Source organism: Drosophila suzukii, chromosome 3 (assembly GCF_043229965.1).
Source record: "Drosophila suzukii chromosome 3, CBGP_Dsuzu_IsoJpt1.0, whole genome shotgun sequence".
NCBI classification, from domain to species: Eukaryota; Metazoa; Arthropoda; class Insecta; order Diptera; family Drosophilidae; genus Drosophila; species Drosophila suzukii.
Window position 1 is genome coordinate 66006088 of NC_092082.1, and position 21509 is coordinate 66027596.

Consider the following 21509-nt stretch of genomic DNA (forward strand, 5'->3'; position numbering starts at 1 on the left):
TTCACAGTAGCAGAGTTTACAAGGCAATAACAATTTGTTATTCCAATTTACAAATATTCAGTAATATTGAAATTTAAATTAATAATATTTAGCGTCTCCTTTAGTCCGTTGCGACTCAAAAATAACGCTCCAACATAAAAATAAAGGCAAAACTGTATGATAGCATTCAGAAATAAAACTCAAAGTGCTTATGAAGAAATTGCTGCCGGAGATGTTAATTTTAAAATCATTTACATGCTAAAAAAAATGAAATATTTTTGAATCAAGGAGCCATGTGTTCTTCCTCTTCATCAACATGAGTCATATTTTTTCTGATCTGGTAGCACCAACTTCGTCTTTCTCTTCGTTTGGCATAACCGAATTTTAGTTTCTGAGAAATTTTAAAATATGGTTTGGGTCCTGTCTATTTCCCGTCAAATCAGCGGGCGTAGAAGAAATAATTAAGCGCGTACTTTTTGACATTACATTTTGCGAGTCAGTGGCGGCACCTGCCGGGAAAATGGTTCAGTCATCAGTGGCGACACCTTTTAACAATATCGGACAACCTTATGTGGAGCCACCTGGCGGTAAAATTAAATGTAAGTCATATTAGCGCCCTCTACCGTAGATTTCCTCAAACAAAATACTCAATTTTTAGTATTTTTGTTCAATTTTTGTAGGTATGGCAGCTCTACCAAAAAAAGCATATTTTCTAACAGAAATGTTAAAATGTAACACTTTCTAACAGAGAAAAATTCTCTGCCGCTGTTAGAAAGTGTTATCTTAACATTTATCGATAAATAACTATTTGAAAATTGAGAAAACCGTTAAGGTGTCCGAACTCTCTTTTAACCAAAGCCGTTTGATATTTGTATCTTTTATGCGGTATCATTTGTTTTGATCTCGCACACTGTGTTGAACCTCGCTCGGTACACCTATTGAAATGTTCACGCATACACTCAATGCTGAACGAAAAATCAAAACGTTGATTTTACAAATCACTAGGGTTTTGAAATCACTTTTAAATGTAACTTTATGTGCCCAAAAGTATGAAGTGAATGCAGGATAGTCGCTTTGCTAAATTATTTCATTGATCTAAGGAATTTAATATATATAACAGCACACTTTTAGACGTCTAAAACTAAATTTCAAAAATTATTTCAAAACGCTTGTCATGTGTGTCGCACCGCCAATTATTTTATAGGAATTTACTGGAATAATAAACTTGCGCAGAATCAAAGGCTTTTGAATGTGCATATTAAATTTCTAAATAAAAATTTCTAATATTTCAGGACATCAACTCGACTTGGGATCCTGACCAAAAATATTTGTCCTTTGTACGAGTACTATCCTTTTAGTCAACGAGTAACAGGTATAATAACACAATAAAATATTTGAATTAGTGTTTAATGTGTAATTTACACCAAATGTTAATGAAAATAGTTGATTCCCGTATAATTCAGTTATTCCTTTTCGTCGGAATAACTGAATGATTGAGAGTTTTCAGAAAGTGGTCTTTCAGAAAGAAATTCTACACAACGGCCCGAGTCGAGGATGTAGTAGGAGTAGAAGACCTTTAAGTAAGCCTCATCAATATCGTCCACCTACAAAAAACAAATTGAAAATGGCCGTGGGCTGATTTATTATCATTACTACTTACATGAAAATTCGGGAAAGGGGAATGTTCAATTATAAAAAGTTGTAACGGCTCCTGTAGTAAAGGATCTCTTGAGGTTCTTACAATTTTGTAAATGTTGCTCGCAAGGTTTGTAGCCACTCCGTCTCCTTCGAATGTGGCGCACTGGAGGTTTTGACACGATTTGAAAATCGGAAACACGCTTTCAATATGTACCCTCTCCCAAAAAGGACGAACTATACGGAGTGATTGAAGTTCAAGTAGTTGGTCTAGGTCATTGAAGTTATTGCATACTCTTTCGTACAACATATTTAGTTTTTTTAATGACTTAATTCGCCATATTTCACGGATATCATCACAACATAAATTTGTTAATGCATGTAGTTCTTGTAACTTTGACTCACTTTTGAGAGCAAAAGCTCGGAAAAGTTCAGTCAGAGATCCTATGGCACCATTAATAATTAATTCTTGTAGGTTTTTTATATTTGCCAAAACTTCTACGCCCGGCTCATCGCGCAAATAGCATTTTAAGGACTCCAATTTTTCAAGTTCTACAAAATAATTGCATTCATTAAAGCCAATAGGGAAGTTTAATTCCAATTTCTTAAGAGTCGAAGGCAGGGATTTTAGTGTAACAGTATTCAATATGTTTATACAAATATTTAATTCATCATCATAAAAGCTATCGATGGCTAGGTTCTGCAAGTTTGGAAATTGATTTAACATTGGCGCACACACCAAATTAAAATACTTGACACGTAGACTTTTGAGACATTTTAGTTCCATAGTATTAGCTGTTCGTGAGATGTTGAATTTGTGCACTTGAAGGTGCTGAAGACTAGTATTACTATTTGAAGAAAATGCATAAAGAAATTCTTGTAGAGAGAGCCTCGGTGAGTCAAAAATTATTTCTTCAATACACGTATTAGCGAGCTCTGTAAAGGACTGTAAGTTTAAAATACCGGAGGATAGGCACACCAGTTTTCTTAATGACCTTATTCGGGAAACCTGCGAGACAATTTTGGGATTCAGATGTTCACAAGAAATGCACCGAGTGTTATTCTTTTCAGCCATTTTTGTAAAAAGAGGGACAAGGTCCCGTCCTGAAATTTGTAACTCCTCGAGATTATTCAGTTCGGCCAATTTCTCAATACCAGTAGTGTCGCGAAGAGAGCATTTAAGTTTTCTAATGCTTTTAATTTCTGCAACTTTGGAAATGTCTTTAAAGCTGGGCATCCTATAATATAAATTAATATCCAATACTTGGAGTGTACTTGAATTGTTGGTGGCAAAGGCTTCGAAAAACGAATTAAGGGTTTCGGGACCCAAATTCCCTGAGATCTGAAGGGTGTTAACGTTATTAAGTTGAGCCAGGGAACTCAAAATGTTGGCCTGGCAATCTTCTTTCATTTCAATAGTTAGTTCATCCCTTTGTAAGGTAATACAAAATCGGTTGCACATTATAGTAGCTTGCACCTGACAAGCAGTTAGTAGATCAAAAACTAATTTTGAGTTAAAAGAATCAATAGAATCGCGAACATTAATCACCAAGTGTTGTAGGTTGGGTAATTCATTTAAAAACATAATTGAGTTCCAATTCCAGACATGGCACCCCAGAAACCGAATTGACTCTATTTTGGCTAGTTCCTTCGTCTCTAATTGACCTATTGAACCATAGTGAATTTTGCAGGACTTCAAAGAAAACGACCCCTTAGGAACCATTGACCGAAGGAATTTTGCAATTGATTCGGGATGACTAGAATCAGTACATCTATTGCGAATGACCAGGCGATTTAGATTAGGTAGCTTTGATAAAGAACCCAATTCACTAATGTCGGATTCATAATGTATCTTTAGCTCCAGTTCTTCCTTATATCTGTCAAACACTATTTTGACGTCTTGAACCTCAGGTATAGTTATGAGAGATTCCTCTATTAAACTGTCGTCTCTTGACATTTTACTTAAATCGTATTCAATTTTTATAAATTCATCAGCATAATAGGAAAAATATTTTTCAAAATATTGTAATGATTCCAAGGCAGCAAAAGTAACCCACTGACTTTTATGTTTGCTTTTGCTTGGATAATCTTCAATGGTCAGTATCAATGGTTGCAGACTTCTAGGTCTGTGCCATTTTGTTAAACCTTTAAAGAATTGCATCTGCGAACCGCTGTCTTGGATTCCAGTGATGGTAAAGTTTTTTAAATTGGGCAGTTGTGCTAACTGTGTATACTGGGCAGTCACGTATTCCGGGTCGAACTTTATTTTTAGTTCTTCAAGATTTTCGCAATGCGCGGCTATATTGGAAACACTTCCATCGATTAGGTTGCCTTCGAAAACCAACTTTCTCATATTTGGGTTCAGGATACAGATGTCAGAAAACGCGTCTGCAGGAATGTTACCGTCTAACTTTACCATTTCGGCGCTTGTAAAATTCGATGAGATGCCTTTGAAACAGAAAAACGAATAATATACAAATAATTAATTATTTAAAATATATATTTTAAATCCAGAGCATTCTTTGCCAAAGGTTCATACTAGTCAAATTATAATTTGCCCTAAAGAGTTGAAGTTTAGAAACCGAAATAAATATTTAACGCTATCTTCGAACGTCTAGACTATCAGATACCTGTTACATAGTTTTCCGACTTCAAAATAAAATTACAGGAACTTTAAAAGATGTGGCATTATGGGCGAGACACTCGATTGAAACGAACATTACCTGCGCAGGAGTCCCTTGAATCGGTGTTCTTAGTCCCGACTTTTTTGCTTTTACAATTCTCTTCAAAATACTCTAAAATGAGATCAGGACTTACCTGTTATATTTATGTTTACATGTGCGTGATCCTTTTCGTTGTTATGCTTGTCAACAGAAAGTTCAACGTTGAAGGGACTTTTTTCTCTGATTGATTGTAGACAAGATTCCCAGAAACATTTATTTTCTTTGCAAGACGGTTTTTTGATGCGCAGATCTATCAGCAGCTTTGTGATTCTGCATGCCATAGCCAACTCCAGTTCTTCATACAAACGTTTGTAATGGACCGCAAGCAATTCGAAAAAACATTCATGGGCCAGAACAAAGTTGATTAAATCATTATATCTCGAAGCGGGCTCCTCGACATCTTGATCTTTTAAGTTGCATTCAGTTATTATGCATTTCATAATCTCCAAAAGGCAGTCGAGGTTTAGAATTAGTTCTCCGTTTTCGTCCATTCCGTAGCGTTTTTAATTAATCACCAATGATTAAATCGAGTTTTTTGAGACCAGCGAATGCTAAATGAAAATATAAAAGTATTTAGTTGAGCATAATATTTGCTTTTTTGATAAGGGCATATCAAATGGAAACCGTTCTATTGAACTACATCATAAATTTTTAAATTATAATTTTACTATTAAATATAAACTAATTACAAACTTGTGTATAACCGCGCTCTCCATAGAAAGCTGAGTTTCTAAAAGGAAAGTAAAGTACATCTGAAAACTATGCATTTAGATACAATAAAACTTCCACAAAACGGATGTAAAACTACTACATGTTAAAATTTAAAAAAAAATTATTTAGTTATATTTATTCAATAATTTAAAAATTATGTTTTCTTATTTGTAATTGTTTGTTTCCGACTTAAAATCTGAGCTCAGTAAGCTCGGCGGCGCTTTTTCTAAGAAAAAAATAAGTATGTATATAAATAAATACATTATACAAACTGACTGATAGCCAAATTTCATGCTTTGTGGAAAATATGTGTGTTTATGAGTCAAACAAAATACCTTTAAAAAATTAGTAAAATTTCACTCTTTAAGCACTAAAATTTAAAACTTTTTAATTAAACCAAGCTGTTTTTTGGTTAGCGGTGAGTCTTAAGACCCGCCGAATTCTAAAGCTTTTTCCAAGAAGTTATAACTTATTATACTCTTGCAGAGGGTATTCTTAATTTGGTCAGAAGTTTACAAAATTTGCGACTTCATAAATTGTAGAAGTATATTTATTATTGATCAGCATCACTAAACTAGGCATGTCCCTCCGTCAGTCCGATTCTACTCACTTTAAAATGCATAATAGTCTTTTGTCTGTTTGAATATCCTTTTGCAATGATTTTTTTTATACACCCGCGTTTTATGGTCTCATGAAAATTGCTAAAAGAAAATATGCGTAGAAATTCCACCGAATACAACAATATTTCAATTTGCTGCCACTTTTGTGAAGTTCAAGTTGCGATCTTATTTTGCGTTTGTTTGTTTATGTTTACGTTTGTGATGGAAGTGCCACAATCCCGAGGATCGATAGCTGGGGTCGGGCGATGGGGATTTATATACTAAAAGTGACTTTTTTAATTCAGTATTTTCTTTAAATTTAGGTAATTTCTGTACATGGCGTGATGGGCTTTCTTTGAGAAGATGCATTTTGGCTCCAAAAAAAGATGTCTTATAACAGTCTTTTCAACGAGAGCGGGGGCTATCACTTTGTCAGGCAATGGCCGACCTATGGCTAGTATCCTTAATATTAAATTATACCCGTTGCGTTGAGTATCTATATACTATACTTTAGTATTTGGCGCTGCGCATCGAAAAATAAACTAGTTCCAAGAAGTGATGCGAAATAAACCTTTTTCCGCCAATTCAAGTTTTTTCAAGAAAGGTAATTTTTTGGATTTTTATTTAGCTTCTTTCCCCTGATTTTATACCGAAAGCTTATAACTTTTTTACTACACAACGCTTCTAGTAAATAAGTGACATAATTAATGTCAAATCCATGTTTCTTTAGCTATTGCTGCGTTTGGATATTTTTTCTAGCCAAAAGTTGGCATTACTGTCTCCAAACAGCTGTTTTTGCGAATGTTATTCCCACAGAATTTTCTGAATTGCCGGCGCTAGATAACGATTTCAGCAGCAGATAAGCTCCAAACTGACCTTCAATAAGTACGTGTTTTGTGACCAGTGCAGGTGCAACTAATCAGTAGATACACCCCACAAAACAGTGAAGTTTCTGCAGACAATTCGCAGGATGAGCCAAGGAACTTCGGAGGCGGTGCCGCTGTCTGGTGAATATTTTCATTGATTTAAATGGATTTTGATAATCATCCATGAATGTCTCATACTAGCCCTTCGCCTAAAGTACCATGAACGCAAGGACGCCTTTCTGGAGGACAATATCAAGGTGAAGAATCCGTTCTGCGTGTTCCGTGATTGGTTGGAGTTGGCCCTAAAAACACCGGAGATTCTGGAGCCCAATGCCGCCGCCTTGGCCACCGTGAGCGCTGAAGGCAAGCCCTCCAATCGCTATGTGCTGGTCAAGGAAGCCACCGCCGAGGGATTCACCTTCTTTACCAACTACGGAAGTCGCAAGGCCGACGAGATCAAGTCCAATCCGAATGTGGCCATATCCTTCTACTGGCTGCCTTTGCGACGAAGTGTCCGCATCGAGGGCGTGGCCGAGAAGATCTCGCCGGAGGACTCCCTCAAGTACTTTCACCAGCGACCCAGGGCCAGTCAAATTGGAGCCGCTGCCAGCCCGCAAAGCCAGCGAATCCCATCGCGGAGCTACTTGGACGAGGTAGAGGCGGGGATCAAGGCGCAACTGGGTCCCGATGGAGAGGTTCCACTGCCAAACTGGGGCGGCTATCTGGTGCGTCCCGACCTCATTGAATTCTGGCAGGGTCAGACCGATCGCCTCCACGACCGCATCCGCTTCAGACGAGGTGCTGGAGTGGAATCCGAGGTCGACGGAAAACTGGTCCACAAGGGAGAGGAAGGCTGGGTCTACGAGCGGCTGGCTCCCTAAGCACAGAGAACTGAAGATCAGCAGCAGATGCATTGAGAATGTCTTCCAAACGTAGTTAATATGTGTAGGGAATTGGAGATATGTTAAAATTTATTTGTGAATAAAACTTAAACCACAAGTTTTTGGTGGATATATGAACTTAAGTAATCAAACTAATATTCAGTCTTTCTCATTTCCACAAATAATTTAATTATGTAATGTCGTTTAATGAAGGAAAATGGCTAAGACATATTATGTACCTCCAATTTATCCATTGACAGGAATAATAAAAATGTTTTACTTCGAATTAGACCAGATTTGTATGACAATTGCAGGTGTAATTCTATGATTGAGATTGTTTTATATTTTCTTTCCACTTTATGAATATTGTGAAGATTTTCTTGTTTTACAAAAGTACAAAATGAAACTAGTAGGAAGTTAATATATTGTCAATTCCGAATACATTATAAATTGAATAACAAATTGTAAGGCACCATAACGCTATGTCGTCCGTTTTAGTACAAAAGGTTTGGAGCACGCTTTGGTCGGCAGGATCTATAAGCCGCTTTCGGCTGCACGTGAGCCATGTTTCCCACCAGGTGAACCACGTAGCCAGCGAGGAGCAGCGCATCTACGACGAGCCATACGTGATCTTCCAGAACTGGTTGATAGCCGCCCAGAGAGAGGCGCCTCAAGTGCGACCGCGACTTGCCTGCATGGCCACTGTGGACAAGTCCGGCGAGCCTGTGACCCGTTTGACCAGCATCGAGGAGGTGAGCGCCAACGGAATCACCTTCTTCACGACCCTGGGCAGTCGGCAGGCGGGCGAGATAAGCGCCAACCCGCACGTATCGCTGCACTTCAACTGGGCGCCCCTCATGCGCAGTGTCCGGATTGCAGGATCCGCCCACCAGCTGACCGAGGAGCAGGCTCTGGATCAGTTCCGCCGGTACCCGCGTCACGTACAGATGTGCATCACCCACGGACCACGATATGCGGCGGCCGACTGGCAGTCCCGGTCAGGATTATTTGCGCGGATCGTACAGCGCCTAAACACCTGGCTAGGCAAGCATCCGGAGGAGATCCAAATGCCACCGAATTGGGGAGGATACCTCCTGACGCCCAGTCTCTTCGAATTCGGCATGCTTAGCGGACAAAAGGCCGGGAGGACTCGGGTGCGATTCCGTCGCTGCCTTGAAATGCCCAGGGTAAGTATTTACACTTGCAGATGGTATTATAATTGCAGTCAGAAGTTTGCAACCAAATGATGTAGAGGTTACCGACACTATGAAGGATATATGCATATTTTTTATCAGCATCAACAGCCGAATCGATATACCCGTGACTTTTTTTTCTACACAAGCTAGTCTCTCAGTTCTAAATTCTTCTGCAGGATACTTTCCCCTCCCTTCCCATTTTCTTTCTATTGTAGGTAGTATTAAAGTCAGTTCCGGCCTAGTCAGGCGATTCAATAGCTCCAATAGGAATGAACGGAAAATTATAAAATTTGCATTAAAAATAACTCCCAACATAATTTTTGCTTACGATTTGCTATATTTATAATTGAAAGATTGTTTAAAATAGCTGTCCTATGCACAACCACAAAAAAATTCAGATCTTTTATAAATTTAAAAAAAAAATTTTAATAAAACTAACAATCAAATTTTATATCTTCAAGTGGCAGCTGATGCATTTTTCTTATTTCACGTGATTAAATTCTTTAAAGTAACGGTCGGTGTCCTCAGCCATTGCGCATTGTGCAGCGCACAGCGGTTGACACACACAAATCTATGAGCTGCCCCGTGCAAATTACTCACACAATTAAGAATCAAAATGTCATCTTAATGATTGCCGACCGCTGCTTTAAAATAATAGTTTTAAACAGTTTGTTTCAGTCCACTATTTCAAGTGGCCTATCTGTAAAGACTTTAAAACAAATACAACTTTAATGCTGTATTGTATATCGCATCGCTCAATTAGTTCGCGGCCCGACATATAAGGAGCAGTAGTAAGCAAATATAGATATTTTTTATTGAAAGTGTCGATTATCATAAGCTCTGTGTAAAAATTATACAACTCTGTGACCACGTGCTTTTAAGTTACAAATTTTTAAGTAATACAACCTTTGGGTTTTTCTACAATATGGAAAAAAAGGAGTTTCGTGTCCTGATTAAGCACTGTTTTTTTATAGGAAAAAATACAGTAGAAGCAAAAGCTTGGCTTGATAAACATTACCCAGATTCTTCTCCGGGAAAATCAACCATCAAAGATTGGTACAATGAATTTAAACGTGGTCGTGTGGACACCAAAGACGCTGAACGCAGTGGTCGCCCAAAAACAGCAGTTACGCCAGAAAATGTGGCAAAAATCCGAAAAATGGTATTGGCCGATCGCTAATTGAAATTAAAGGAGATAGCTGATGCCTCAAAGATATCGGAAGGCAGTGTGTTTACGATATTACATGAACATTTGGACATGAGAAAGCTCTGCTCGAAGTGGGTGCCGCGATTGCTAACACCGGACCAAAAGCAACAACGCATCGATGCTTCCGAGACGTGTTTAAGCATGTTGAAGCGCAATAGGACCGATTTTTTTCGCCGTTACGTAACCATGGATGAAACCTGGATACACCACTATACTCCAGAATCCAGTCGTCAGTCTTCTGAGTGGGTGTTAGCCGGTGAAAGCCGTCCGAAGCGTCCCAAAACACAAATATCGGCGGGTAAGGTTATGGCTTCTGTATTTTAAGATGCACATGGGATTTTATTTATAGACTACCTGGAAAAAGGTAAAACAATAAACAGCGAATATTATATAAAGCTGCTGGATCGATTGGATCGCATTATCAAGGAAAAACGTCCACATATGGCCAAGAAGAAACCACTGTTTCACCAGGATAATGCACCATGCCACAAGTCTATGGCAACAATGGTGAAATTGAGTGAATTGAGGTTCGAACTTCTGCCGCACCCACCTTATTCTCCAGATATGGCCCCCAGTGACTACTGGCTTTTTTCAGATCTCAAAAAGCACCTCCAAGGCAAGAGATATCGATCAAATGAAGAGGTGATTGTCGATACTGAGACCTATTTTGAGGGTAAAAGTTCATCTTTCTACAAAAATGGCATAGAAAGGTTGGAGAAGCGCTGGACTGAGTGTATAGCCGTAGATGCAAACTATATTGATGTATAAAACAAAACTTTCAAAAAAAAAAAAAGTGTTTTTCCTTGTTAGGCCGGGAACTTATTGAGCGGTGTGATATATGAAGTTTCATTCGAAGCTCGAAATTGAATATTCTGAGAACTAAATTGCAAGGTTCTGTTATGGCTTCCATTCAATTAAATTTATTTTTCTAATTTTTTGCAGGGAACAAGAGTTGGTAACATTCAAGCAGAGAGACAGGATTGGGTCTATGATTCGTGTGAGGAAAATTAGCATGTCGATTCCTTACGATCTAGTCCGGCTTTAATTTTCTCTCGATATTATCACCGTGTAGTCCCTTAATCATATTCAAGGCCATCCCGTTAAGCGCTCCGTTCCATTCCTCAACAAATTTGAAGTCAATTAAATTAATTGTTAAATCTGTACCGCTTCCATGAACTTCAATTACAGAAAATATGGTAATCAATAAAATTAAAAGTGTTAATACTTTAATTACATGAATATAATAATATATAATATGAATAGGGTTCCATAAAAATGAAATGTAAAAAACAAAAACATATTTAGCACAATTATTTAGTGTGTGTATACAAATTGACCTAGGTTTGAGAAATGCCCACTCTAAAATGTATGCTACATATTTATGAATTGTAATGTGTGGGAGTCAGAATTTTCGGCCAAGTTGGCATTCCTAGTTAAGACATTACCCATGGTAATTAACATAAATAGCCCAGAGTCAACCCTTCAGTAGCAAGGATCCGATCCTCGCTAGAATACCAAAAATACCATTTTTATGGATTTTGGGGATTTTGTGCAACCTACATCCACTCTAGACGCCATGATTTCCTCCTCTTTGTCGCAAGCTTCTCCCGAGATCGGTTCGTTCCCTGCAAAAAGTGCTATAATTTTCAAACCCGTCCGCATCCGGACATCCGCGTGTGAAATTCTAGGAATTTTGGTTGAGCAGTACGACCTGTTATCACTCCCAATATTGGTGCAGTGACCAGAGACACGTGCAAATTCTCGGAACTGACGGAAGTTTTACAGTCCTCCCTCTGCGCACAGCAAGGAGCAGGTGCCGCGTGCAGCGATTCATCAGCGGAACCATACAATTCTTCAGCGCCAGGCCATAATCGCCATTTGGGATTCTTATACCGCACACCGCGTGAAAGGAATCGGTCTTCTTTGCCACACCTGGATTAATTTCATCATCGGCAAACCATAAGCGGCTTCAAGGATCGCCGCAGACAACCCGCGGGAGTTTTTGACCTTGCCAAGCCCGCACCACGATCTACAAGTCAGATCAAGTTGCAGTTCGGGCGAAAAACGCACCGGCGCCGATTCGGCGTAATTCGGGCAAGACAGCGGAGGCGGACGCCGCATCCCAGTTGGAATTTCAGTTCCAATTCTGCTTCCAGTTAATTTTGGCCGGGACTGCCAACTCGTTTTTGTATCGCTAAAGCGATTGTAGTTTAATTTTCTTATTCAAAATATTTGTACGACACGTTTCTAATTTAATTTACGATTCCTATTTAGCTTTTATACTTGCGTGTGTGCTTACGACATAGTATGACATATATACACCTAAATTAAATTATCCTACAGCGCACATCGATCGTCATCAGGCCTGCTGACTTCGTTGGAGAGTTCGTAAGTACGGCATAGCCGTAAATCATTTACATTCCTACATATATATTCATTCTTGTCTGAGCCCGCGCACTTTTGGTACCAACATATACATGTAATTTTTCCACATTCGCGTATTGATATAAATATTAAATAAGAATCGTTCGCACTTATATAATTTAACGTAATCCGCCTAAGTGATTTCCTGTAATTTTTGAATAAGCTTGCCGCATATCGATAAAATATGTAATCAGTTTCGTAATAATTTAACGTAAACAAAATATCCATTTTTTTTCCTATTTGATAATCTTGTACTGACACTCGATCATATAGAGAGTCTTTTGGCGTAAAGAACGCTTAGTCTTAAGGCTTTAGTGTTAGGATTTGTAGTATTAAGAACCATGAACCATATTATCGTATTTGCCGTATTAAATGAAATTTAAGATGAATTAATTTGTGATCTTTTGAGGGCACCTTAGAGGATGTAGCGCAGCGGTTGTTTTAAGGGTGGAGTCTAATGAGACTTCACAGGTAGGGTGGGTATAGAAGGTGGCCAATAACATCTGGGCCTCCGTCTTCGATAGGTACAGTCTCTCGTCCGAATCTTAGCCGATGGGTTAAAAATCCTTATCGTTACCGTCTCTCTGTCTACTATTGTTAGTTCTGTGTGTTTCATCTTAACACAAACCCACACCCATCTCCCTGAGCAGGCCGGTCAAAGCGTAGACAGAGATGTTAGGGTGGACAACGCTCATAGAGTGTGTTCGTTACAGAATTAAATGGCGCCCAACAATGGAGCAAGCCCGATGCCTGATCAGGCATCTGTCGTTTGACAGCCGAGCTTCCCGAAAATATTTCAATCCATCCATTTTTGTAAAATTGTAGTTTCAGTTAGTATTTCATTTTTGACTTGGATTTGATGGTACTCTGGATAGATTCGGAGCCATACCAGCAGAAATGTTATACTTTTGTTACATGTTTTTCTATCAGTTCGGTCATACTCGGACATTATAGTTAAAAACATTCCATTTTGATTATTTGATACTTCGGAATTTTAGTTCTGATTTAAGGTCGGTTCTTTACCAAGTTTTCAGTTTTCAAACCACATCTTCTATCCAATTAAAATCGAGATTTGTTCTAGCTGGAAAAATTCGGCTAGTCCCTCTTTTGATTGGTTAGACCTCAAAATACTATTTTTATATAATTAATTCCGCAAACATTTTCAGTTAATAATTAGTACCTATCGAACGAAAATCAACCTGCTGCTACATTACTCCTCAGGATAAGCCCCTCGTATTTTTAGGATACTACCGCATTCCGTATTTCTCAAGGATCTTTCTCGTCTTGTCATTGTTGAATGATTATCGTATACTTCTATCGCATATCGTACATATCTATCGCATATCGTATATTTCTATCGCATATCGTATATCTTCTATTTCTCTTTTTAAGTTTTTGAGATTAGTTGGTTGTTTATTAGGTTTTAAAAATGTCGGTTAGGCACAGCAACGAGAACCTAGTTTTTCTAGGTGATGATGACTCAGTGACGTGTACCCTCTGCAACGCAGTAGTTTTCGAATTGGATTTAATTGAAACTGCTTGTAAACATTGCTTTCATAAGGCTTGTCTACAAAACTGGCTGCAGGAAAACAACACTTGTCCAACATGTTCTCAACCATGTTCTCAGTCCCAGACGGTATCTAATCTGAATTCCGGTATGCAAAATCGAATGATGACCAGATCTAGGTCTCGTAACGCCGATAATCAGAACATTATTATCGTCCCTCAGAATGGCAACTTGAATCCCCAGCAAGACAATAGGCAAACTATTGACTCAGATGTAACCGAAGACCCAGATCAGCAAAGTCTTGCGAATCAAATGCGAGCATTTCAAAAAAGCATGTTAGAGAACCAGAGAACATTTCAAGTAACCATGACAGATACAATCACAGAAAAAATGACTCAGATGTTTAGCCAATTGAATAGGTCTACGTTTGTGGATAACAATACGCAGCACGAATTCCGTAACAATTCAGGACAAGTCGGTTTCCAGAACAATCAGGGTCAAAACAGTCAGCGAGTTAGGAACTCTCCGGATGTGCGAAGCGATCGCAGCGATCTTTCTTTGGATCGTCCTGACAGAATTTCAAATGTGATTTCCAACTGGCGAATCAAATTCAGTGGGTCAGCTGACGACATCGCAATTGAAGATTTTATATACCGTGTAAACTGTCTCACTACACAAAGCCTAAACGGAAATTTCGATTTGTTGTCGCAGTTTGCAAATTTGCTATTTGCAGGTCCTGCTCTATCTTTTTACTGGCGTGTTCATAGGTCGGTAGATGACATGAACTGGCATGTATTATGCAGACGCTTAAAGGAGAGATACTCAGATCAGAGATCAGACCGTGAAATAAAAAGTGCCATGCGTCGTCGTAAGCAGGGTTCAAACGAAAGTTTTAATGACTTTCTTGACGCAATGCTTATCATAGCTAATTCCCTCCGAGAACCCATGCATGATAGTGAGCTAGCCAGCGAAGTGCACCACAATCTTAAGTCAGACTTGAAACTTGAGTTACTGCATGTTGACACCCCTTCTTTGGAAGCTTTGCGTAAGGCGTGTCACCGCCACGAAGAATTTTATCGCGGCACTAAGTTTTAAAGCGTTGACTTCTCCTGACTCCTTTTTCAGTTTTAATTGTTAGTCAGGGACTAAAAATCAAAACTGTGGTTGTGGGAGTCAGAATTTTCGGCCAAGTTGGCATTCCTAGTTAAGACATTACCCATGGTAATTAACATAAATAGCCCAGAGTCAACCCTTCAGTAGCAAGGATCCGATCCTCGCTAGAATACCAAAAATACCATTTTTATGGATTTTGGGGATTTTGTGCAACCTACATCCACTCTAGACGCCATGATTTCCTCCTCTTTGTCGCAAGCTTCTCCCGAGATCGGTTCGTTCCCTGCAAAAAGTGCTATAATTTTCAAACCCGTCCGCATCCGGACATCCGCGTGTGAAATTCTAGGAATTTTGGTTGAGCAGTACGACCTGTTATCACTCCCAATATTGGTGCAGTGACCAGAGACACGTGCAAATTCTCGGAACTGACGGAACTTTTACAGTCCTCCCTCTGCGCACAGCAAGGAGCAGGTGCCGCGTGCAGCGATTCATCAGCGGAACCATACAATTCTTCAGCGCCAGGCCATAATCGCCATTTGGGATTCTTATACCGCACACCGCGTGAAAGGAATCGGTCTTCTTTGCCACACCTGGATTAATTTCATCATCGGCAAACCATAAGCGGCTTCAAGGATCGCCGCAGACAACCCGCGGGAGTTTTTGACCTTGCCAAGCCCGCACCACGATCTACAAGTCAGATCAAGTTGCAGTTCGGGCGAAAAACGCACCGGCGCCGATTCGGCGTAATTCGGGCAAGACAGCGGAGGCGGACGCCGCATCCCAGTTGGAATTTCAGTTCCAATTCTGCTTCCAGTTAATTTTGGCCGGGACTGCCAACTCGTTTTTGTATCGCTAAAGCGATTGTAGTTTAATTTTCTTATTCAAAATATTTGTACGACACGTTTCTAATTTAATTTACGATTCCTATTTAGCTTTTATACTTGCGTGTGTGCTTACGACATAGTATGACATATATACACCTAAATTAAATTATCCTACAGCGCACATCGATCGTCATCAGGCCTGCTGACTTCGTTGGAGAGTTCGTAAGTACGGCATAGCCGTAAATCATTTACATTCCTACATATATATTCATTCTTGTCTGAGCCCGCGCACTTTTGGTACCAACATATACATGTAATTTTTCCACATTCGCGTATTGATATAAATATTAAATAAGAATCGTTCGCACTTATATAATTTAACGTAATCCGCCTAAGTGATTTCCTGTAATTTTTGAATAAGCTTGCCGCATATCGATAAAATATGTAATCAGTTTCGTAATAATTTAACGTAAACAAAATATCCATTTTTTTTCCTATTTGATATTCTTGTACTGACACTCGATCATATAGAGAGTCTTTTGGCGTAAAGAACGCTTAGTCTTAAGGCTTTAGTGTTAGGATTTGTAGTATTAAGAACCATGAACCATATTATCGTATTTGCCGTATTAAATGAAATTTAAGATGAATTAATTTGTGATCTTTTGAGGGCACCTTAGAGGATGTAGCGCAGCGGTTGTTTTAAGGGTGGAGTCTAATGAGACTTCACAGGTAGGGTGGGTATAGAAGGTGGCCAATAACATCTGGGCCTCCGTCTTCGATAGGTACAGTCTCTCGTCCGAATCTTAGCCGATGGGTTAAAAATCCTTATCGTTACCGTCTCTCTGTCTACTATTGTTAGTTCTGTGACACTCTTGTTTCATCTTAACACAAACCCACACCCATCTCCCTGAGCAGGCCGGTCAAAGCGTAGACAGAGATGTTAGGGTGGACAACGCTCATAGAGTGTGTTCGTTACAGAATTAAATGGCGCCCAACAATGGAGCAAGCCCGATGCCTGATCAGGCATCTGTCGTTTGACAGCCGAGCTTCCCGAAAATATTTCAATCCATCCATTTTTGTAAAATTGTAGTTTCAGTTAGTATTTCATTTTTGACTTGGATTTGATGGTACTCTGGATAGATTCGGAGCCATACCAGCAGAAATGTTATACTTTTGTTACATGTTTTTCTATCAGTTCGGTCATACTCGGACATTATAGTTAAAAACATTCCATTATTTGATACTTCGGAATTTTAGTTCTGATTTAAGGTCGGTTCTTTACCAAGTTTTCAGTTTTCAAACCACATCTTCTATCCAATTAAAATCGAGATTTGTTCTAGCTGGAAAAATTCGGCTAGTCCCTCTTTTGATTGGTTAGACCTCAAAATACTATTTTTATATAATTAATTCCGCAAACATTTTCAGTTAATAATTAGTACCTATCGAACGAAAATCAACCTGCTGCTACATTACTCCTCAGGATAAGCCCCTCGTATTTTTAGGATACTACCGCATTCCGTATTTCTCAAGGATCTTTCTCGTCTTGTCATTGTTGAATGATTATCGTATACTTCTATCGCATATCGTACATATCTATCGCATATCGTATATTTCTATCGCATATCGTATATCTTCTATTTCTCTTTTTAAGTTTTTGAGATTAGTTGGTTGTTTATTAGGTTTTAAAAATGTCGGTTAGGCACAGCAACGAGAACCTAGTTTTTCTAGGTGATGATGACTCAGTGACGTGTACCCTCTGCAACGCAGTAGTTTTCGAATTGGATTTAATTGAAACTGCTTGTAAACATTGCTTTCATAAGGCTTGTCTACAAAACTAGCTGCAGGAAAACAACACTTGTCCAACATGTTCTCAACCATGTTCTCAGTCCCAGACGGTATCTAATCTGAATTCCGGTATGCAAAATCGAATGATGACCAGATCTAGGTCTCGTAACGCCGATAATCAGAACATTATTATCGTCCCTCAGAATGGCAACTTGAATCCCCAGCAAGACAATAGGCAAACTATTGACTCAGATGTAACCGAAGACCCAGATCAGCAAAGTCTTGCGAATCAAATGCGAGCATTTCAAAAAAGCATGTTAGAGAACCAGAGAACATTTCAAGTAACCATGACAGATACAATCACAGAAAAAATAACTCAGATGTTTAGCCAATTGAATAGGTCTACGTTTGTGGATAACAATACGCAGCACGAATTCCGTAACAATTCAGGACAAGTCGGTTTCCAGAACAATCAGGGTCAAAACAGTCAGCGAGTTAGGAACTCTCCGGATGTGCGAAGCGATCGCAGCGATCTTTCTTTGGATCGTCCTGACAGAATTTCAAATGTGATTTCCAACTGGCGAATCAAATTCAGTGGGTCAGCTGACGACATCGCAATTGAAGATTTTATATACCGTGTAAACTGTCTCACTACACAAAGCCTAAACGGAAATTTCGATTTGTTGTCGCAGTTTGCAAATTTGCTATTTGCAGGTCCTGCTCTATCTTTTTACTGGCGTGTTCATAGGTCGGTAGATGACATGAACTGGCATGTATTATGCAGACGCTTAAAGGAGAGATACTCAGATCAGAGATCAGACCGTGAAATAAAAAGTGCCATGCGTCGTCGTAAGCAGGGTTCAAACGAAAGTTTTAATGACTTTCTTGACGCAATGCTTATCATAGCTAATTCCCTCCGAGAACCCATGCATGATAGTGAGCTAGCCAGCGAAGTGCACCACAATCTTAAGTCAGACTTGAAACTTGAGTTACTGCATGTTGACACCCCTTCTTTGGAAGCTTTGCGTAAGGCGTGTCACCGCCACGAAGAATTTTATCGCGGCACTAAGTTTTAAAGCGTTGACTTCTCCTGACTCCTTTTTCAGTTTTAATTGTTAGTCAGGGACTAAAAATCAAAACTGTGGTTGTGGGAGTCAGAATTTTCGGCCAAGTTGGCATTCCTAGTTAAGACATTACCCATGGTAATTAACATAAATAGCCCAGAGTCAACCCTTCAGTAGCAAGGATCCGATCCTCGCTAGAATACCAAAAATACCATTTTTATGGATTTTGGGGATTTTGTGCAACCTACATCCACTCTAGACGCCATGATTTCCTCCTCTTTGTCGCAAGCTTCTCCCGAGATCGGTTCGTTCCCTGCAAAAAGTGCTATAATTTTCAAACCCGTCCGCATCCGGACATCCGCGTGTGAAATTCTAGGAATTTTGGTTGAGCAGTACGACCTGTTATCACTCCCAATATTGGTGCAGTGACCAGAGACACGTGCAAATTCTCGGAACTGACGGAAGTTTTACAGTCCTCCCTCTGCGCACAGCGATTCATCAGCGGAACCATACAATTCTTCAGCGCCAGGCCATAATCGCCATTTGGGATTCTTATACCGCACACCGCGTGAAAGGAATCGGTCTTCTTTGCCACACCTGGATTAATTTCATCATCGGCAAACCATAAGCGGCTTCAAGGATCGCCGCAGACAACCCGCGGGAGTTTTTGACCTTGCCAAGCCCGCACCACGATCTACAAGTCAGATCAAGTTGCAGTTCGGGCGAAAAACGCACCGGCGCAGATTCGGCGTAATTCGGGCAAGACAGCGGAGGCGGACGCCGCATCCCAGTTGGAATTTCAGTACCAATTCTGCTTCCAGTTAATTTTGGCCGGGACTGCCAACTCGTTTTTGTATCGCTAAAGCGATTGTAGTTTAATTTTCTTATTCAAAATATTTGTACGACACGTTTCTAATTTAATTTACGATTCCTATTTAGCTTTTATACTTGCGTGTGTGCTTACGACATAGTATGACATATATACACCTAAATTAAATTATCCTACAGCGCACATCGATCGTCATCAGGCCTGCTGACTTCGTTGGAGAGTTCGTAAGTACGGCATAGCCGTAAATCATTTACATTCCTACATATATATTCATTCTTGTCTGAGCCCGCGCACTTTTGGTACCAACATATACATGTAATTTTTCCACATTCGCGTATTGATATAAATATTAAATAAGAATCGTTCGCACTTATATAATTTAACGTAATCCGCCTAAGTGATTTCCTGTAATTTTTGAATAAGCTTGCCGCATATTGATAAAATATGTAATCAGTTTCGTAATAATTTAACGTAAACAAAATATCCATTTTTTTTCCTATTTGATAATCTTGTACTGACACTCGATCATATAGAGAGTCTTTTGGCGTAAAGAACGCTTAGTCTTAAGGCTTTAGTGTTAGGATTTGTAGTATTAAGAACCATGAACCATATTATCGTATTTGCCGTATTAAATGAAATTTAAGATGAATTAATTTGTGATCTTTTGAGGGCACCTTAGAGGATGTAGCGCAGCGGTTGTTTTAAGGGTGGAGTCTAATGAGACTTCACAGGTAGGGTGGGTATAGAAGGTGGCCAATAACATCTGGGCCTCCGTCTTCGATAGGTACAGTCTCTCGTCCGAATCTTAGCCGATGGGTTAAAAATCCTTATCGTTACCGTCTCTCTGTCTACTATTGTTAGTTCTGTGACACTCTTGTTTCATCTTAACACAAACCCACACCCATCTCCCTGAGCAGGCCGGTCAAAGCGTAGACAGAGGTGTTAGGGTGGACAACGCTCATAGAGTGTGTTCGTTACAAATGTTACTGACTGACCCTAACTATTACATTTATCCATTGAGGCAGATCAAATATTTTTTTTGGTATAGTAATTCACTAATTAACAGGATGCAGTTCATCAATATCCCACCCCTTTTCCGAGATGTCAAAGGTGTTAACGCGATGGAGAAGCAAATTGATTTCACCTGAGCTGCAAATGAATTACCGTCAAGGGAGCTTATGTCATCAACGCATCGTTGCCAAATTGAATTTAAGTAAAAGCGTTAGTTTCCTCATGTCGGGCCCAATCGCATTTAAAATGCATTAAAAGCACTGCTCGCAGCCTCCTAATTGGATGTCCTTGGGTCCTGGAAAATGCCCACTGCACGTGAGTGTGTGTGGGCACGTAAAAATTTAATAAAATAAATAGGCGAGTGCAGTCGAGCGCAAAGAGTAATGCCCGCCGGGAAATGCGGGATAGATGGATGTGCCGCACGAGGACGAGGGGGGAAGGCGGCCGGGCGGCACTGACAGCAGACAACAAATAGTGAAAGGCAAAGCGCAAGGCCGGAAAAGCACACACCCCCTGCGCCACCCCGCCACCGCACCACCCACTTTTCCAGCCCACTCTACAAATTCGCCTTTGCACTCCTTTGTAATTGTAGCCATCGCTCCACCAGTCGTTCGCTTCCTTCCTCGGTTCGTTTTTTGGCTTTCCTGTTTACTTTGTCCTCGTCTGCGCTGTGTCTTATCCTTCGCCTCTCCGGCGTTTTGTTTTGCTCGTCCTGTTTCGCCCCCTTCGGCTTGTCTCTCGCGGAGGGTGTGTGTGGCTCTCTCTGCTGCTCTCTCGTGGAAAATGCGGAGAGCACGAAAACTTGTTGGCAAGGATAATGAATATTTCTTATTTCGTTGCGTGCAGCTCAGTTGGATAGGATGCCAGGGTTGCCAATGCTTGCGGAGTGAGAACTATTAAAACATGGTATGTATTGGACAATATAATACAAATAAAAAACAAAACAATTATGTTATTTCTTGAAAGTCGTTATTCAATGCAAATATTTTTAAAATTCCTAATACTACGATTTACAAATTTTAAAAACTTAAGTCGTATCCTAAATGTTGATGAAATAAATAATTATTAATATGTAAAATAGGGCATTTTAACTATGTCCCAAAAATACGGTTAGCATTGTAATTTATTTTATTTATTTATTTATTTACCAACAGT

General features: G+C 39.6%; 2 protein-coding genes and 1 long non-coding RNA gene across 3 annotated transcripts; 2 read left to right on the forward strand and 1 right to left on the reverse strand.

The window, feature by feature from the left end:
- Window positions 1–1370: 1370 nt before the first annotated feature.
- On the reverse strand, window positions 1371–5861 carry LOC108013815 (uncharacterized). The gene is made up of 4 exons (XR_010654353.2): window positions 5659–5861; window positions 4432–4888; window positions 1640–4062; window positions 1371–1583 (listed from the first exon to the last, which is right to left on the reverse strand). It is a non-coding gene; the product is annotated as an uncharacterized lncRNA (long non-coding RNA).
- Window positions 5862–6438: 577 nt separating this feature from the next.
- On the forward strand, window positions 6439–7680 carry sgll (sugarlethal). The gene is made up of 3 exons (XM_017069575.4): window positions 6439–6532; window positions 6592–6654; window positions 6715–7680. Coding segments are annotated over exons 1-3 (744 nt in total). The 5' UTR covers window positions 6439–6531; the 3' UTR covers window positions 7395–7680.
- A 110-nt stretch (window positions 7681–7790) lies between these two features.
- LOC108013813 (pyridoxine/pyridoxamine 5'-phosphate oxidase) lies at window positions 7791–10998 on the forward strand. Its single transcript, XM_036819257.3, has 2 exons — window positions 7791–8581; window positions 10740–10998. Exons 1-2 carry the CDS (start codon window positions 7877–7879, stop codon window positions 10806–10808), a joined length of 774 nt encoding a protein of 257 aa, XP_036675152.3. The 5' UTR covers window positions 7791–7876; the 3' UTR covers window positions 10809–10998.
- Window positions 10999–21509: the final 10511 nt, after the last annotated feature.

Bases quoted from the DNA above. Each gene is read 5' to 3' on its own strand.
- LOC108013813 (XM_036819257.3), top strand. From the start codon at position 7,877: ATGTCGTCCGTTTTAGTACAAAAGGTTTGGAGCACGCTTTGGTCGGCA. The intron at 8,582-10,739 runs GTAAGTATTTAC...AATTTTTTGCAG, and splicing joins GCTGCCTTGAAATGCCCAGG to GGAACAAGAGTTGGTAACAT.
- sgll (XM_017069575.4), top strand. The intron at 6,655-6,714 runs GTGAATATTTTC...GTCTCATACTAG, and splicing joins GGAGGCGGTGCCGCTGTCTG to CCCTTCGCCTAAAGTACCAT.